We start from the raw sequence: 18,757 nt of genomic DNA on the forward strand, positions 1-18,757 counted from the left end.
CAACATGGTTGGTTATGATGGGTTTGTGGTCCTTATGAATTTATTGAGGAAGCTACAGTTTAGCCACATTTTCCAAAGCCACTAAATATGAATAATGGGTTATTTGATTCACTGTTGTTTGAAAAAAAGGGAGTAAGGAATTGGTACATGCTGAGTTTATTTTAGAATGGCTGTGATATATCAGGAAGGAGGAGGGGTGCACATCTCGGAAAAGATGGAAAGGTTTAGGAAGGCTGGCTCTTTTTCTGATATTATGCTCTATTTCTGCCTATAATTATTTTGTGAATATGAATATAGTCCGTTGGTTCTGGATGCTCATCTGGTACTGATTTTTGTTGTGGTGAATGCTAGAGGCATTCTCCACAGGCGCGATTGCTGCTGCTGCTGCTGCTGCTAAGTTGCTTCAGTCGTGTCCGACTCTGTGCAACCCCATAGACAGAAGCCCACCAGGCTCCCCTGTCCCTGGGATTCTCCAGGCAAGAACACTGGAGTGGGTTGCCATTTCCTTCTCCAATGCATGAAAGTGATAAGTGAAAGGGAAGTCGCTCAGTCGTGTCCGACTCTTCGCGACCCCATGGACTGCAGCCTACCAGGCTCCTCCGTCCATGGGATTTTCCAGGCAAGAGTACTGGAGTGGGGTGCCATCGCCTTCTCCGCCAGGCACGATTAGTTACATGGAAAAGTGAGCACATCAGAGTGGAAGGGCCTCATGAAGATTCTCGAGACAGCCAGGCACTATTATAAATTCTGTGACTTGTGTCTACTTATAAGCAAATACAAAGAACTCAGCAACATAAATTATTTCCCCTGAGCCAGCAATATGGGCTGTGCCCTTTCAACCACACAAATGTAATGTTTACTCTAATTCGTTAATAAAAAAAAGCTTTTGGTTAAAAATAACATCTGTCCATTGACAAAAACAAAAACAACCACTTGAGTCATGAAAGTTTTCAGTATGTTATAAAAGCTGAGTTTGGCAAGATGGACTTCTGTCAGAAAAGTTGTAACAGCTTTTGCTTCTTGGAGGGTTAAAGAGGAGAGAACATGTTTCGGACAGAGGGAACTTCAGCTCGATAAGTTGTTCTGTGTTGTTAGTTTTCCCAGATCTCTCATCTCCATTTCAATAGTGCACTTCCAATTACAGTCTTCCTAGGGGTCTGCTTCCCTACCGATGAAATTCTCGACCTGAGGTGATGTTTCCTGCTACTTGTGGGTGTCCAGAGTTCCTCTCTATTCATTTTAAGAAAATGGATTTACTCAGTGGTTCCTGACTGAAGTAATGTGAAAATTTTAACTGATACGTAACTTTTTATTTCTATTTGGCACTTGATATTTTCTTTATACTTTAAAGTATAAAGAAAATATCAAGTGCCAAATATATATCAGATCAGTCAGTCAGTCGTGTCCGACTCCTTGCGACCCCATGAATCGCAGCACGCTAGGCCTCCCTGTCCATCACCAACTCCTGGAGTTCACTCAGACTCACATCCATCGAGTCAGCCATGCCATCCAGCCATCTCATCCTCTGTCATCCCCTTCTCCTCCTGCCCCCAATCCCTCCCAGCATCAGAGTCTTTGCCAATGAGTCAACTCTTCACACGAGGTGGCCAAAGTACTGGAGTTTCAGCCTCTGCATCATTCCTTCCAAAGAAATCCCAGGGCTGATCTCCTTCAGAATGGACTGGTTGGATCTCCTTGCAGTCCAAGGGACTCTCAAGAGTCTTCTCCAAATGAACATATATATATATGTTTTATATATATATATATATATATGTTTTAATAAAAATCACATTATTCAGGAAAGAGGAATTGTACGTTTATGCCTAACTTAATGAAAACACTGTAGCTCTCATATACTGGGTTTGCTACTATGATAAGTGGTTTTTTTATGGTCACCACTGGTCTGTTACTGCCATTTCTTCTTTGGTGCTGTTTAGTAAAGAGCAGAGTAAATATTTGTAGAAAATGTATGCCCTCATCTCATAGGATTTAAGGTGGAGGATCCACTACTCTGTTATCCCTTGGACCAGCGGCCCATTGTCTGCCAGAATTTGAGAACTATTAATGACTGAGAGCATTTTCTACACTTTCTAATAAGCCACTATTTTGGCTTTGTTGCCATATAGTCAACCTGATAATTAATTCACGTGTCAGTTGATAAATGTGCATTTCCATAGTGTGTATTTATAAATGTAAAATAATCATGATGCAGATACTAGGGAGAGGTAGGAAGATGTAGACAGTGATTCTGGAAAGGGTTAGATATTGTGTAGTGCTTAGATGCTAATATTTGGATGTGCTCAGATGCTCAGTTGTGTCTGACTCTTTGAGACCCTTTGGAGTGTAGCCCATCAGGCTCCTCTGTTCACGGGGTGTTCCTGGCAAGAATATTGGAGTGGGTTGCCATTTCCTTCTCCAGGGGATCTTCCCGACCCAGGGATCAAACCTGTGTCTCTTGAGTCTCCTGCATTGACAGATGGATTCTTTACCACTGCCATCTGGGAAGCCTGAAATAATAAAAAAATGACAGGCAAAGGAAATACATTGTTTTAAAATGTATTAAGTAAAGCATCCAGGTGTTACATATGCTCTCTTGCTGTACCACATTGGCCACTTCTGTTTAAAGCTATGCCCTATCGTCCTGCCTGGCAGCTGGCCCTTGGTAGACAAGTAAATAGAATTGGGACATACGAAAAGTACTATATGTGTTTCTTAATGAGATTTGCATTTTACTTTATTTGTTAAATGTTTTTTTCAGGTGTTGCACTCATTCAGTGAGCCATCCCTTCAGAAAAGTGCATTGTACTTTTCTGTCAATAAAAAAAGCTCTTGATAATACTGTATGTGGTGGCGTATAATTTAGGTTCAGCTTCAGAAAAAGGCAAGTTCTAGTTAGAAGAATTAAAACCCAGTTCTAATAATGACTTCCTTCATACTTGAATGACTTTCGTGCCTGCTGATTGCTTTTGCCCATTTCATCTACTGTGATAACATTTGAAAGCGAGTGCACCGCTCCACTCCAGAACTGGTTTCTAAGCAAATAAATACTGAATGGTTTTATGGTTATTCTGGTATAAACTCTGAGGATTCAGACATTCAGATTTACCTTCTTACATTCTCAATTTGTTTTTTTTCTTTACTCTTTAGATTAAATTTTATGATGAAAAATGGAATTATCTATTCAAGGGCATTTCAGAACAGACCCTAATACCTTGAAGAGTGTTGGCTATCAATAGCCCTTTCTTAAACAACAAAAAAATATAAATAAATTAGTAAAAAAGAAAATTTTACCAACAAAAGTCCTAAGCCATTCATGGTTTCATAAGATCTTACTTAAACTTTCTTGTCCCTAGCTAAGTATCACAACGTCTTTCCCCCAGAGTGGCCTATGGAAGTCATAGTTGGATAGCTTTCTCTGGTGTATAGGTTGCGCAGGTATTATTAAGCAGAATTGTGTGCTGGGAAAAAACAAGAGGTAAAAAGTCCTATCTGTCTTGTTGTTCAGTTTCTTAGTCATGTCCAACTCTTTGTGACCCCATGGACTGCAGCACACCAGGCCTCCTGTGCTTTACTACATCCCAGAGCTTGCTCAAACTCATGTTCATTGAGTCCATGGTGCCATCCAGCCATCTACTGTCATTCACTGGGGACAGTCTTTGAGCCCATCCATTACCTTCCTTGAGCCTAGGTTTCTTCACCATTAAATGGGAGTAAGATGCGTGTCCTTATAGCAAAGGATAGTAGGAGTTTAAATGATATGTGAGTGTGAAATGCTTTGTAAGCTTTAGAAAGCTGTGCAACCATAGCATGTGATCATTTTTATTGTCCTCATTATCTCCATGTTAGGTAAGATATGATCATAAATAAGCAAGGCAGGGATTTGTCTAGTATTGCCTTTTGTCTGTTTTTGAATTCATATACTTCCTGCTCCCCAGTTGAGAGTTGCATCTTTGCCCTTGTGATCAGTGAGGGAGTCCTTCCAACATGATAAGGGGTGAACTTGAGTGGAGATAAGCCCATTATTGCAAGTTTCAGGACCTAACTACTGTGGAACAGTGCATTATCAAGAAAACAAGTTTGGAAAAGAAAATGAGGAATCCTGTAAAAGAATTTTAACTGTGAATGATGTTTTATATTTAATTTCTCTCAAATTTTTCCTTCTTTACTTTGGTTGTCAGCATGTGGTTTATTGTAGAGGAGTTGGATTTTGCTGACTCCCAGCCACTTCTGAGTAGAACTATTTCTTTAAAATATGGAGAGGATCATTTGTCACCATCAATATTGGGTGAAGAAAAGTCAGAAAAATCAGAAGATGTGCTAAGTCTTTCTAGTTATTGTGCTTAATGGGTTTTCTCCAAAGATTCTGAAAAGTCAGAAGAAAGAGAAAGAAAAGAAAGTTTAGAAAAGAAAGACTTACTCATATAGTGAACCTTTCCTTCTTCATGAAGAAGCTTTTTAGGGTTCCATGCTCAATTCTCCCTTGCTTCCAAACAAAATGAACAACAATTTGTGTTTCACAATAGTGTGGAAGAGTGCCTTTCATATTACCAAGACTATGACCTTTGTTTTAAAGATGAATTCTAGACCTAACCTTTTTATGAATTAGGATTAAACATGTCTCAGTGTTATGTGTGTTGAGTTTGATGAAATATGTGTTACAGCCTTTGCTTCTTTCCTCTCCCAATAGGTTCTTATTCATTCTCTTAGGTCCTAAGGGGAAAGCCAAGTCCTACCATGAGATCGGCAGAGCCATTGCCACCTTGATGTCTGATGAGGTAGGGAATCAGGAAGATGGTGATCTGTGAATGTCATTCTTTGTTCTCATACTGTGAGTTGGCTGTCACAATTTCTTCAATTAGAATTACGTAGTTACCAACCTTCTTTAAAACATGAGGTACAGTCATTTGTGCAAATGAGCTGACAACTGCTTTTAATAGTTTTCAAAAAATAAATTTTATGTTAGAATAAGTCATATTTTCCTTTCTCTAAACATTTGCAGTTCTGCAAACTGAAGTATGTTAAATATTATTTAAAAGGTTCAAGTCACTGTATTAACATAATCTCTTAAAATGTTTAATATATTCATCCTGCAAATTCAAGTGTTTTGTTTCAGAAGTGGGTTTTATAAAATAATGCATAGTAAAATGCATTTTCCCTTAGGTATCAGAAAGTACCTGTTTTTGTGGTTTTCTTATCTTGTGGGAAGGAATGATGCATATACTAAAATGCATTAGCAACCATTCTGCAAAGTATCTAGCACTTTGGAATTATGACTGTATTCTCATAACAGTTTGACGTCACTACACACACCTTAGACATGTTGAAATTCCGAACTAGTCTCATAGTAGGAGAAATACTATTAGAATATAGGATCACTGATTTCTGCTTTTATGCCTTTCTAGCTTGCTATTTTGCCGAATGTTTTGTTTTTGCTTCATTGCTTGATATGTTAGCTTCTCCATGTGTTGAGTGGAGAATAGAGCATTTAGTTATGGCAGTTCTATTTGTGATTACTCAGATGGTTACTTAATTTGGGAACACTGATGAATAGCAGTGCTGTTTTTTTCCTTTGAGGCAACTAAGCATCTCAGTGAGTTCTTTTATTTATTTCTGCATATTTACAATTTCTTAATTCTTCACCCTAAGATGTATTGATTAGAAATGCTTTAGGCAAAAAAGAAAAAGAAGAAAAAGAAATGCTTTAGGCTGCAAATGATAGAAAATCTGACTTATTGTGGCTTAAACAATTTAGGGTTTGTTTTGCACACATATTAGGAAATTTGGAGGTAAGTAGTTGCTGGAGTTGGTTAAACTTAACTGCTTAATGGTAAATCAAGGGCCAAGGCTCTTGCTTTGTGGTCTTAAGGTGGCTGCTGCTGTCAACTCCATTCACACCATCTATAGCAAAGCAAGAAGGAGGAGGCAGGGAATATTAGCTGTGTCTTTCTTTCTGAACTGGTATTTTAATGCTCCTCCCACACATTGTTTTTTCTTTTTTTCTAATCCCATGAGTCAGAACTGCCCATCCTTACCTGCAGGCTAGGCTAAGAAAGATACTGACTTTCCAGCCTCCATAGTGGGAGGTAGCAAGAGAAAATAAGGCTGTAGCCAGTTATGTCCACTGCAGATGTTATGCCTACACTTTGAATGACCTCCCCTAAACCCCAAAACCCCCACACCATTATGTGCTGTTTGATAGCTTTTACACATTCTACTGAGGAGAAAAGACATAGCAATCTTTAAGAATAGCCAAAGGTATCAAACAGGGCCCATCTTCTTTGCTGGAGACTAAAGAATTTGACTTACAAGGTATGAAAGGCTTGGGTTATGTATAAAGGACTTTCAGATTATCAGGCAGGTTAGAAGAATGAAATGATGGACAAAGAGTATGATACACATTTGCTACCTTGGATGGTTTGGTTATTGGCTTCCTAAAACACAGATGATCACCTACTTAAAACCCCTTTGCTTTAACTCAAATTATTTGTGTGTTTGAGAGCTGCAGAATTTGAGTTTTAACCAGTCTTAACACTCAGTTTGAACTTTTCCTTCTTGAATTAGAAGCAGTGGTTTGGCCCAGTAGTTTTTATTTCAGGGAGTGATTGTGTATTTCTCTAAACTATTTTCATCTGGCTTCCATAGCAACCATATCAGTAATAGTACATACCAGTGGGAGATGAAAGGCAATGCTATTTTATGGTATTGTTAGGAAAAAATCATATAAAAGAAGCACAGCTGTTTTCTCATGCCTCTACCTATATTCTTTGGGTTCATAATCTGGATACTGAAATATTTTAGATTAAGCTGAATAGTAGGAAATAGGAGGCTATGGTCACAGTAATGTTAAAGTAGATTATGGATTGCATTCTTCAGCCTTAACATCTGAGGCGTGTGGAGAGTTCTCTTGTTGGATCAGCACATCTCTTCTTATTCTTTAGGTGTTCCATGACATTGCTTATAAAGCGAAAGATAGGCAGGACCTGATTGCTGGCATAGATGAGTTCCTAGACGAAGTCATTGTCCTTCCACCTGGAGAATGGGATCCAGCGATCAGGATAGAGCCTCCTAAGAGTCTTCCATCGTCTGACAAAAGGTAAAACGATCAGGCCATTGGGAGTTTTAATCTTTGAGAAGGAGAAGAGGTTCTGTCTAGTGCCTTAATATTGACAGATTTCCATTAAACTTGAGGTATTATGGCAAATGAATCACACATGTGCCTTCGTTTGACATTTGGTTGACACTGGAAAATGAGCATGTGGTGATATTCTTCAGTGATTACAAATTAAAGATCTCAGATTATGATATTGGAATACACTGTAGAGATTCTTTTGGGATGTTTCTGGGACCCCTTTATAGGTGGAAAGATCAGTTTACTCAAGGTAAATCTACCCTGTAGATTTAAGAGGTTAAGAAATTGGGTGAGATAATTGAGGGGAAGCCATTTTCTAGAAATCTGTGGTTTTCCAGATGAAACAATTTCCCTTTCATACAACATACAGTTTATTCAACTTTTTATTCATCTACTCATTTTTTTTGGCTCTAACTAGAACACTTTAAAGTTGTCTGCTTCCCTGGTAAAGAGTCTGCCTGGAATGCAGGAGACCCTGGTTCAATTCTTGGGTCAGGAAGATCTCCTGGAGAAGGGATAGTCTACCCACTCCAGTATTCACGGGATTCCCTGGTGGCTCAGACGGTAAAGAATCTGCCTGAAATGTGCGAGACCTGGGTTTGATCCCTCAGTTGGGAAGATCCCCTGGAGAAGGGCACGGCAACCGATGCCAGTATTCTTGCCTAGAGAATCCCCATGGGCAGAGGAACCTACACCCACGAGGTCGCGACGAGTCAGACACCAATGAGCTATTAAGCACACACAGGATGGTGGCAGGAAATCATAATCTTTCTCCCAAAGGGTTTTTGGTCCATCTCTTCATTAGTTAGTGCATGATGTAGCTAAGAGGCAGGTGAATAAAATAAAACTAATCTTCTCTTGGGCTCTGTTGTCTTGATTAGAAAGAATATGTACTCAGGTGGAGAGAATGTTCAGATGAATGGGGACACGCCCCACGATGGAGGCCATGGAGGAGGAGGACATGCAGATTGTGAGGAATTGCAGCGCACTGGAAGGTAACTTATGGATTCTTCTGTTGTTCATAATGAGGTTCCCCTCTGGTCTGAATTCCCCTTAATCTTTCTGTCAGTGCTTTGTTACTGGTTTCTATGTTCGGTCAGCCAACACAGGTTTATGGTGTATTATTAGTCACAGGTGCTTGGGCTGCAGCAGTGGATGAATGGAAAACCTCTGTCCTTAGGGGTCTTTGTAGTGGTGGGAGACAAACAGTGAGCAGATAACGAAATGTGAATCTGATTGTGTGGGGCAAAGTAAAGCAGAAGTAGGGAGTTTTGCAACAGGCGAAAGGTACTAGGTAATACCATTTTACATAGCATGGTCTGTAAGGGAAGGCCATAGAGGGAATTGCAGCATTTGAGGAAAGTCCTGAAGAAGTGGGGAGGCAGATCCTAGGGTGGGGGGTGGAGAACAGCAGGGTGCCTAGTGGGTGCTGGGTTGGCACAGAGGCCAGTGTGACGGCAGTGGCATGAATGAGAGCTGTTAGAGAAGTGGGGGGCGGGTGTGGCAGAAAGGCCAGTCTCTCCCTGCCCTTGACTTTCTTGATTCCATCTCTTCCTGATACATTTACTCAGAAGTGTACCCATATTACAGAACAGAGTACAGAGTTACAGAACATGTACAGAGTTACATGTTACAGACGTGAGTGACTGCCAGGCCACTGTCTCCTCGGCCTGCAGTGGGGAGCTCAGGTTTCTCAGGCAGCTTTGGCTAAATCTCTTCTTATTAGAATTATGCCTTCACTATTAGGTTCTCCATTTCAATCTGAATTAAGTACAGTTTTAAGTAGGATACTTGTTTATGAAGATATGACTTTTTATTTTTTTTTCCTTTTTTTATTATTTTTTAAATTTTAATTTTTAAACTTTACAATATTGTATTGGTTTTGCCAAATATTGAAATGAATCTGCGAAGATATGACTTTTTAAAAAACACTTCAGATTTTTGAAAACACAAAGGTATGTCATTTTAACAGACAACTGAATCTGAATGAAATGACGTTCTTTCCTTCCTCCAATGACCCACTTGGGTTTGTTTCCCAAATGAAGAGGATGTTATTTCTCTCCTCTTCTTCTTAAAGACTAGAGAACAGAACCTCTCTCTCCCCCATTTTTTCCCTGAACAGTTCTTTACAAACTATTCCCATTAGAAATATCCTTTTCCTCTTCTATAGATACAATTTCTGGGATTTAACTTCTTTATTTAATCAGACTGTAATCTTTGATATTTTAACTTTCCTAAGTGCATTACATGTCTGCAATGTCTGCTACCATGCAATATGTCTGTACATACCAAGAAAAGTGAAGCAGGGCGTTGAATGCAGCTAAGACAGACAGACAGACACACAATCCTGAGAATGTGTGAGAGCATAGTGCAAGTCTTGCCATGAGTGGAGGATCAAGACTTCCAAGGGTTGTAGCACTCTGAGGGAAGACATCAAAGGCAGAAGGCACAGCGTGGGGAAAGCTGAGTGAGGTTTGGTTGAGGGAATGAGCTGACACATGACAGGCAGCTGACCTGCCTGTGGATATGAGGCGGCTCAGCTTGCTACGCTCCTCCATGACACACCTGCATGGCTTTCTCCCTTCATTCTTTCCGATCCTCACCCCAAAGTCACCCATTAGGAGTCCTGTTCTGGCCACTCTGATATTACAGCCATAGCAACTCTAGCATTTAACCCAGATCCCCACTTAATTTTTTCTTTGATTTTTAGCCCCATGCATTTTACTTATTTCGTTTGCCTCACTCAGAAAATAACTCCATGAGGGTGGGTATTTTTTCCTGTGTTATTCACTGTTGTATTTCCAGTACTCAGAATAGTGCTGGGCATATCCCAAATGACCAAATACACGTTTGTGGAATGAATGAATGAATGAGGCTGGGATGGAAGTTCTGACAAGATTAGAAAGGGCCTTATGATCGGCTCACAGGTTGGGATGTTTTCCTTCAGACATTGACACTGAATTCATCTACACAATTCACTCTCATCTAAAGACCAACAGTCTAGGGAATGTGACTGCCTAATTTGGTGATCAAAAAGAAGACAGAAGAAAATGTATTCCTTTACAGTTTTCTGATTTTATCTTAAGGGCTGAAATAGTATCTTGCTGATTCAAACACTTTAAATACACCTTCTCTGCGATTAAAATAAGTTATCTCTTGGTTCATTGCCCGATACTTTATTTTACATTGTCACGTTTGCTTTTTCCCTACCCAGGTTCTGTGGTGGACTAATTAAGGACATAAAGAGGAAAGCACCATTTTTTGCCAGTGACTTTTATGATGCTTTAAATATTCAGGCTCTTTCAGCAATTCTCTTCATTTATCTGGCAACTGTAACTAATGCTATCACTTTCGGAGGACTGCTTGGGGATGCCACTGACAACATGCAGGTGGGTTTGGTTTGGGGGAAGACACAAATAGTACAGCCAGATTGCCTTCCTCACCCCTGCAGCTCAGCGAGAAGCAGATGGCCTTTCAGTTACTCAGCGTGATTTTCTTTCTTTTGCTGGATGCTGCATTTTACTTTGCTTCTGGTCTGCTGCTGTATTTCCAGCATTTTAGTAGTTACAAAAATAGCTCGATGAAATCTGGCTTGAGTCACAAGTGGGGAAAAGAAGGGAAGGAAATGAGGATATATAGCTCTATTTGGGCAAAAGCAGATCAGCTGCTTTAATTTTGTGCCGGGTATAAGGTTTCGATCTTCTATTACCTTGAATGTATGGACCACACTGTTAAATTTGATATATCAAGTTTTGGGGGAATGCCTGGTTAGCTTCCTTTTACATGTGAGCAGACGATGGGTGTTTTGCTCAAGACTGAATTTGTATCTTTATGAGAAGAACTCAGCTTTAAGGATAAAAGCCACGAGTTGGTGTTCCTATTCCTGGATCTGCCTCTCATTAAGCCATTAAGATTCTAGCTTATTTTGTTGGTTGCTTTGCAGGTGGCATTTGCCCTTCTTTTGTAGCCATAATAGCTGAAGTTTTAGTGATAGAAAAGATATTTTTAATTCCCATAATCAGAAAGATATGTACAAAACCTCTTTTAGTTGATCCAATCATTATGGAAAAAAATAGGCATTGTGCTAGTTGCGGAGTATAGAGTAGTGAGTGAAGCTGAAAAGAACCAGATTCAAGCCCTTTTCAAACACTGTTCTTCTGTGTTACTACTTATTACTGTTTAACCTATGTGACATTAATAAGTGCTGCCAACCAGCTCATTTAAAATAATAGAGCTGCTTCCAAAGGATTGCTTTTTTTCTACTTCTGTTTTCTCCCCTGGGCACATTTCATATTTTAGATTTCTGCTTAAACACAAAATTAAGATGGAGACGCTCTGTGACATCTGTGTTGACCCAAGCAAAAAAGGGAGACATTACTTTAAACAATTTTATTTCACTTGTTAAGAGCACTTTCATCTTTTAGTCTTTATCTATTGCTGCATAGCATGTTACCCCCAAATCTGAGGCTTCAAACAACCATTTTTTCCTTCTCTCTTATGGTTTTGGTGGTTGATGGACTCGGGTGGCTTGTTCCCTTAGGTCCTTGTAGACTTGCAGTGTTTTGGCAGCTGAGTTTGGAGTTGCCCGAGGGCTTCTTTCCTCACGTGACTGCTGCCGGGGCTGGGGGCTCCCCCTCTGACTAGTCCAAGGCTGGCTTGGGTTTTCTCACAGCTGGGCACTGTGATGCCTCCCGTGACCTCCTGCTCCTTTGAAAGGGGGCAGTTGCCACTTGGCTTTCCTTGTTGCCATGTGAATATGCACTCATTATTCATTTTCTGATTTTCAAAGAGAGGTTGGAAATTCAAATTCTTAAGTGAAATCTGGTGATTCTGAAATATTGGCCAATGATCAACATTTTAAAATTACATTGTGCTGACCAGAAAGCACTTAGCTGTATATTCCCAAGTATGGGGAATAGAAGCCAAGCATTGTAGTCACAGAGATGAAGTATATGAAAAAAAATGTCTTCCCCTTTTTTCCTCATTCATAGACAAAAATGAGTAAATTAGTTGTAACAGTAATTCAGTAATGGTATTTTTACAAAATCTGTCTGTATTCAAATTGCGTGGCTATTCTTCATCTAAATGAAAGTCTAATGATAATTAAAATACGTCATTCAAAAGAACAAAGTGGAGGAAAAAAGCACTGGGGAAGTACCCTGAGGCCAGCACGAAGAAGATAAGACAGGCAACCTCATGTTAAGTGAAGGACAGGGAAGCCTGGCATGCTGCAATCCATGGGGTCGCAAAGAGTTAGACACAACTGAGCCACTGAACAACATGTTAAGAAAAAATCACACAAAGCTGTGATTTTGAGAGGGTAGCAAGAACAAAACCTCCTTCTGTCTTGCACAATATAGATAGACTTTCAGGTGAAGATAATTTTTCAATATGTGGTTTTTTTTTAAATGTTCTTATTGAGATGGAGACATAATGACATTTCTTATGTGTTACCCTTTTGCCTTTTTAAGCTGAATTGAACTCTTCAACTTTGTGAGACTTAGCTTTAAAATGCTGCATCTCACACAAGAGAGAGAGAAATCTGTTCAAGTCTATTATTGATCCCTCCTGGTGGTGCATTATTTTGCATATGAGGGAGTTCTGTAAAGATTAAGTTGTGTAACATATATAGTTACTGTGGGTTTGTCCTCTGAGACAAGTATTATGGGAAAGGCCTTGCTGGTGGAGTAAGCTATTTTCTGGGTTCTAAAGACTTTAGGAGAAATATAAATGCTTTCAGTGTGTCAGGATGTCCATTAAAATGACCATTTGCTGGATGTTACTTCTAGGAGTTGACTTAATCAAGTATCTAATTGAAACCTATGAGGATAATTTGTCAGACATAATAGACCATTGTATCAATAAATTATGTAACCTCCATTGATAGTTTCACTGAAACTGAATTCGGTTTTTTGAAACTTTCTCTGAATGAAAATAGTCTTGGATATATTTAACACTCATATATACATATATTTAGTCTTCATGTCATTTCTGAAGACTTTTTCGTTTTAAGAACTATGTGGATGAAATACTACAATTTGGTACTTTCAGTGGGTGGCAGAAACATTGAAAAACAGGGATTAAAAAATTAATGATCATTGATAGCTATTTCTTGAACAGAATACTCTCTTATGAATTTGTTTTGGGCGGAATGATGCTGTTAGTAAATGAGTTCATAGATTCAGTGGGTTTTTTGATATAATATGTGTAAATATAATTTGACTAGGACATGCACACGCATATGCAACTCAATAGTTACATAGTAATTTTACATATCCTAGAATTTAAATATGGAAAAATTTTGCTTATAGTCATCTAATTAGGTTTTCTTGCAGTGGTAGATGACTTAGATGGGTGTATCTATTGGTTTTATCTATTTTGAAGACCAGGGAATAAGGTGAATTTAATATGTTGAAGAGTGTCTCAAAACTGTAAGGGTGTATGTTCTTTAACGTACAGAGGTGTTTTTTTGCGATATGAACATTGGGGTGCATACATCTTTTTGAATTACAGGTTTTTTTCCTAAATATATGCCCAGGAGTGGGATTGCTGGGTCATATGTCAACTCTGTTCCTGATTTTTTGAGGAACCTGCATACTTTTTTCCATAGGGCTGCACCAGTTTACATTCCCACTAACAGTGTAAGAGGGTTCCATTTTCTCCATACCCTTTCGAGTATTTGTTATTTGTAGACTTTTTAAATGACAGCCATTCTGAACAGTGTGAGGTGAAAACTCTCACTGTAGTTTTGGTTTTCATTTCTTTAATAATTAGTGATGAGACCATCTCTTCATGAGCCTGTTGGCCATCTTGTAACATACAGAGGTTTTGATGCTCTGGCAGTAAATGTCTTCTTGACTTCGCATCAGGAAAAGAAAATACTTTGTGGATTTGGTGTCAAGACCAGGTTATTTTACTAGTCTAAGGCAGACGTCGATACATTCTTTTGTGAATATTTATTGGATGTCTACTGTGTCCCAGGCATTAAGTGCTGAGGATACAGATAACATGACCAAAGTAGGTAAGAATCCCTATTCTGATGGTATTTACAATCTAGAGTTGATAAAGCAATCTGTTTTATGCTCCCCCGAGATACCAGTAGTGGTCTGTAGTGGACCTATTTAAAGGGGTGAAATCTTCTTTCTTCATTTGACTTTCTAAACACTAGATCAGAACTGAGCAGAAAAGCTTTGTCACAGCCTGAAATAATCTTCAATTGTATCACATGCCTTCATAAATGTGGCAGTGGGTTATTCACAAAAGCACAGGCAGCTCAAATGAGTCAACCGACTACAGTGTCCTTGCTTTTAGAGGCGGGCAGCTGAGAGACGTTCATGTAGGACCTTTATTGTGAGGCTACAAATAGACATGGATGCTGGGCAGAAGCATGTTGTGAAAACATGAGTGAGTCACCCACACTGGTGTCGTTTAAGCAAACTCTTCTGCCAACTTCTCTTCAGGAGGTCTTGCCTACTCAATGACAGGAATTTACATTTAAGCATTCATTTCAAAGCAGAAATATATATATATATATATACATATATATGTAATTAGTATTCACATACATTCTCAGTTATATAAATTCAGTAATCTTACCTATATATGTAATATATATATATATATATCACATTATGTGTGTGTGTTTGTGTATATACATATGCACACACCTATTTCGAAGCAAATCTTGAGAGGCATATGGATCATTTCCCATGGAACTGTGTTCAAAATAAATCAGTTGAGGCTCCAGAGGCTCCAGTCAGTTCAGTTCAGTTGCTTAGTCGTGTCCAACTCTTTGTGACCCCATCCGTGGGCTGCAGTACACCAGGCTTTCCTATCCATCACCAACTCCCGGAGTTTACTCAAACTCATGTCCGTCGAGTTGGTGATGCCATCCAACCATCTCATCCTCTGTTGGCCTCTTCTCCTCTCGCCTTTAATCTTTCCCAGCATCAGGGTGTTTTCCAATGAGTTAGTTCTTTATATTAGGTGGCCAAAGTATTGGAGTTTCAGCTTCAGCATCAGTCCTTCCAATGAATATTCAGGACTGATTTCCTTTAGGATGGACTGGCTGGATCTCCTTGCATTCCAAGGGGCTGTCAAGAATCTACTCCAACACCACAGTTCAAAAGCATCAATTCTTCAGCACTCAGCTTTCTTTATAGTCCAAATCTCACATCCATACATTACTACTGGAAAAGCCATAGCTTTGACTAGATGGACCTTTGTTGGCAAAGTAATGTCTCTGCTTTTTAATATGCTATCTAGGTTGGTCATAGCTTTTCTTCCAAGGAGTAAGCATCTTTTAATTTCATGGCTGCCGTCACCATCTGCAGTGATTTTGGAGCCCAGGAAAATAAAGTCTCTCACTGTTTCCATTATTTCCCCATCTATTTGCCATGAAGCGATGGGACCAGATGCCATGATGATCTTAGTTTTCTGAATGTTGAGTTTTAAGTTAACTTTTTTACTCTCCTCATTCACTTTTATCAAGAGGCTCTTTAGTTCTTCACTTTCTACGGGTTGTATCATCTGCATATCTGAGGTTATTGATATTTCTCCTGGTAATCTTGACTCCATCTTGTGCTTCATCCAGCCTGGCATTTCGCATGATATAGTCTGCATATAAATTAAATAAGCAGGGTGACAATATACAGCCTTGACATACTCCTTTCCCAATTTGGAACCATTCTGTTGTTCCATGTCCAGTTCTAACTGCTGCTTCTTGACCTGCATACAGGTTTCTCAGGAGGCAGGTCAGGTGGCCTCATTCCCATCTCTTTAAGAATTGTCCACAGTTTGTTGTGATCCCTTGTGGCTCAGCTGGTAAAGAATCTGCCTGTAATATGGGATACTTGGGTTCAATCCCTGGGTTGGAAAGATGCCCTGGAGAAGGGAAAGGCTACCCACTCCAGTATTCTGGTCTAAAGAATTGTATGGACTGTATAATCCATGGGGTTGCAAACAGTTGGACAGGACTGAGCGACTTTTGCTTTCACTTTCACACAGTCAAAGGCTTGGGTATAGTCAATAAAGCAGAAGCAGATGTTTTTCTGGAATTCTCTCCAGATATAATCAAATTAGAATGGCAGCATAGATAGCTGCATGAATTCTCCAACTTGCCACATACATTTGAGCCATCATGCTTCTCTGAGAGGACTCTGAAACTTCCAGAGTGGGTGTGCATGGATTCCTTAAGTGTAGGCAGTTAAAGTTTAGCCTGGGCTTCTGGGAGTAACTGAACTGCTTTGCCAAGAGTTGACCTTACAGTCTTCTGGGATCTAGCCCTGGCTTGTTTCCTGTTCTTAAGCAACAAAGTATTAGAGCGTTGGCTTTCTGAGATCCAAGAATATGCAGTGCTCTTATTGCACTTTTCAGTAAGCTCTACTGTAATGATGCTCTATTCCCCTTGCCATGAAGTGAAAGTGTGTTAGTCCCTCCGTCATGTCTGACACTTTGTGACCCCCTGGACTGTGGCCCATTAGGCTCCTCTATCCATGGAATTCTCTAGGCAAGAATACTGGAGTGGATAGCCATTCCTTTCTCTAGGGAATCTTCCCAGCCCAGGGATCCAACCCATGTATTCTGCATTGTAGGCAAATTCTTTACAATCTAAGCCACCAGAATTTGTAGGCAAATTCTTTACAATCTGAGAGCTTTACAATCGGAAGCTCTCCCCTTGCCATGAGGATGCATGCTCAGTCATGTACGACTCTTTGCAACCCATGAACTGTAGCCTGCCTGGCTCCTGTGTCCATAGGATTTTCCAGGCAAGAATACTGAAGTGCGTTGCAATTTCTTCCTCCAGGGGATCTTCCTGACCCCAGGGACTGAATTCGCGTCTCCTTCATTGGCAGGTGGATTCTTTACCACTGAGCTCTGCCATACTGTTAAGTAAAAATAAGGGCTTTTATCTTCACTATCCTAAAAACATGTCCTTCCCACAACTAAAAGTCTCTTATGACCATGCATATGAACTCATTGCATTAGATTTATATTCTTGGTTGCCAAGTGGGTACTGCTGCTGCTGCTGCTAAGTCGCTTCAGTCGTGTCCGACTCTGTGCGACCCCATAGACGGCAGCCCACCAGGCTCCCCCGTCCCTGGGATTCTCCAGGCAAGAACACTGGAGTGGATTGCCATTTCCTACTCCCATGCCAAGTGGGTTCTATTAATTAAATTGTTAAATGTTGATTTAACAAATATTTATGAATAGGTTAGTCTGTGGGTAAGATACTGATATAAGGAAAACTGTTTTGATACTTAGTGTCAAGTCTTTGTTATTTAAAAGCTGTCCTTCTTAGCTTTATGGAACACAGAGAAGTGCTTTAATTTAAATTGACTGTTGGTTGTGAATGACTGAGCACAGTCTAGAGTGAAGACTGAGTGAAGAAAGTCATTTAAATTTTTTTCAGGAATAAATATAATCCTATTTTCACAAACCTTTTAGTAAAAGAAGACCGTAAGATTTTTAGGATTTTAGAATTTGTTGAATTTTGTGATATTTATGGAGCCTAACAGAGCACATTTTAAGGGAACTTGTTTCATAATAAGGAACATTTATAAATATAAATTTGGCATCTCCAACTTTGAGGCTTTATTTTAACATACTGCTGTGCTGAGAATATTCAATCAATCTGCTTAAGTTGGAAATGTATCATTTCTTACTCATATATGATATTCCTCAATAAGATAGACACTTCTTTACAAAGCATCATGCGCAATTTGTAACAGCAGGATTAAAGCAACTGATAATTACTTTACTGCATGAAGACTAGATAATAATTTCATCTTCCCTGAATGTTACATTTTGGTACCAAAGTGCGTTTCTTCCCTGAAGTGGAAATAGAAGGTGATGTGTTAATCTGCAACAGAAACATATTCCAGTTTGGGCAGGGTTGTCTGTTGGAATGATCCAATTAGGTTGTGTTGGTAAGAAAACAATAAATGTGTATTCAGTTACAAAGTAAAGGGCACCACACTGTTTACTTGCCTCCAGGGTATGTTGGTCATTGCTTTTCCCTGGAAGAAACTTTAACTTTAGACAATTTGCTTCATTTCATGTATAAGTTTTGAATGAAACCTGTTTGATTGAAGTTCGTTTTTTTGTTTTACCAAATTCCATTTAGCAGAAACCTATTTGGCTGTTTTTCCCATGTAAATGACCTTTGTCAACTCTATTTTCTTGGTGGTCAGAAAATGATGGGTCATTTGAGCAGCGGTGAAGATCCCAAACAATGCTAAATTCTAAACAATATTTTGTGTTTAGCTTGAAATCATTTTGAAATAGCTTTGTTTTGAATAAGATAAAATTAAGCATGGTACGAAATTCAAATAGTACAGAAACACTGCATAGAAGATCGTTTTGCCCTTAAATCCAGGAATAACCATTATTAACCTGTTCATGAATATCTTTCTGTATCTTGCAATGCTTGTATAAACAGATCACTGTGTAGGATTTTCTGTAAATGAGATCATATATGCAATCATTTATGTAACTAGCATTTCAAGAAAGTCTTTCCACCTCAATATGGGTCTTGAACACAGCATTTTTAATGGCTGCATTTCTTTATACACATGGTGTATGTGCTATAATTTATTTAATAAATTCTCTATTAGTGGACTTTTAGTT

General features: G+C 39.2%; 1 protein-coding gene across 4 annotated transcripts in view; it reads left to right on the forward strand.

Annotated features, from left to right (window-relative positions):
- Positions 1-18,757, forward strand: part of SLC4A4 (solute carrier family 4 member 4) — a 363,818-nt gene that overhangs the window by 253,862 nt on the left and 91,199 nt on the right. For all 4 annotated transcript variants that reach the window (XM_070791561.1, XM_070791562.1, XM_019962896.2 and 1 more), the window contains exons 9-12: positions 4,688-4,775; positions 6,939-7,093; positions 8,011-8,124; positions 10,344-10,518. In XM_070791561.1, coding sequence (XP_070647662.1) covers positions 4,688-4,775; positions 6,939-7,093; positions 8,011-8,124; positions 10,344-10,518 — 532 coding nt within the window. The remainder of the gene's footprint in view (positions 1-4,687; positions 4,776-6,938; positions 7,094-8,010; positions 8,125-10,343; positions 10,519-18,757) is intronic.

Source organism: Bos indicus, chromosome 6 (genome assembly GCF_029378745.1).
Source record: "Bos indicus isolate NIAB-ARS_2022 breed Sahiwal x Tharparkar chromosome 6, NIAB-ARS_B.indTharparkar_mat_pri_1.0, whole genome shotgun sequence".
Taxonomy (NCBI): domain Eukaryota; kingdom Metazoa; phylum Chordata; class Mammalia; order Artiodactyla; family Bovidae; genus Bos; species Bos indicus.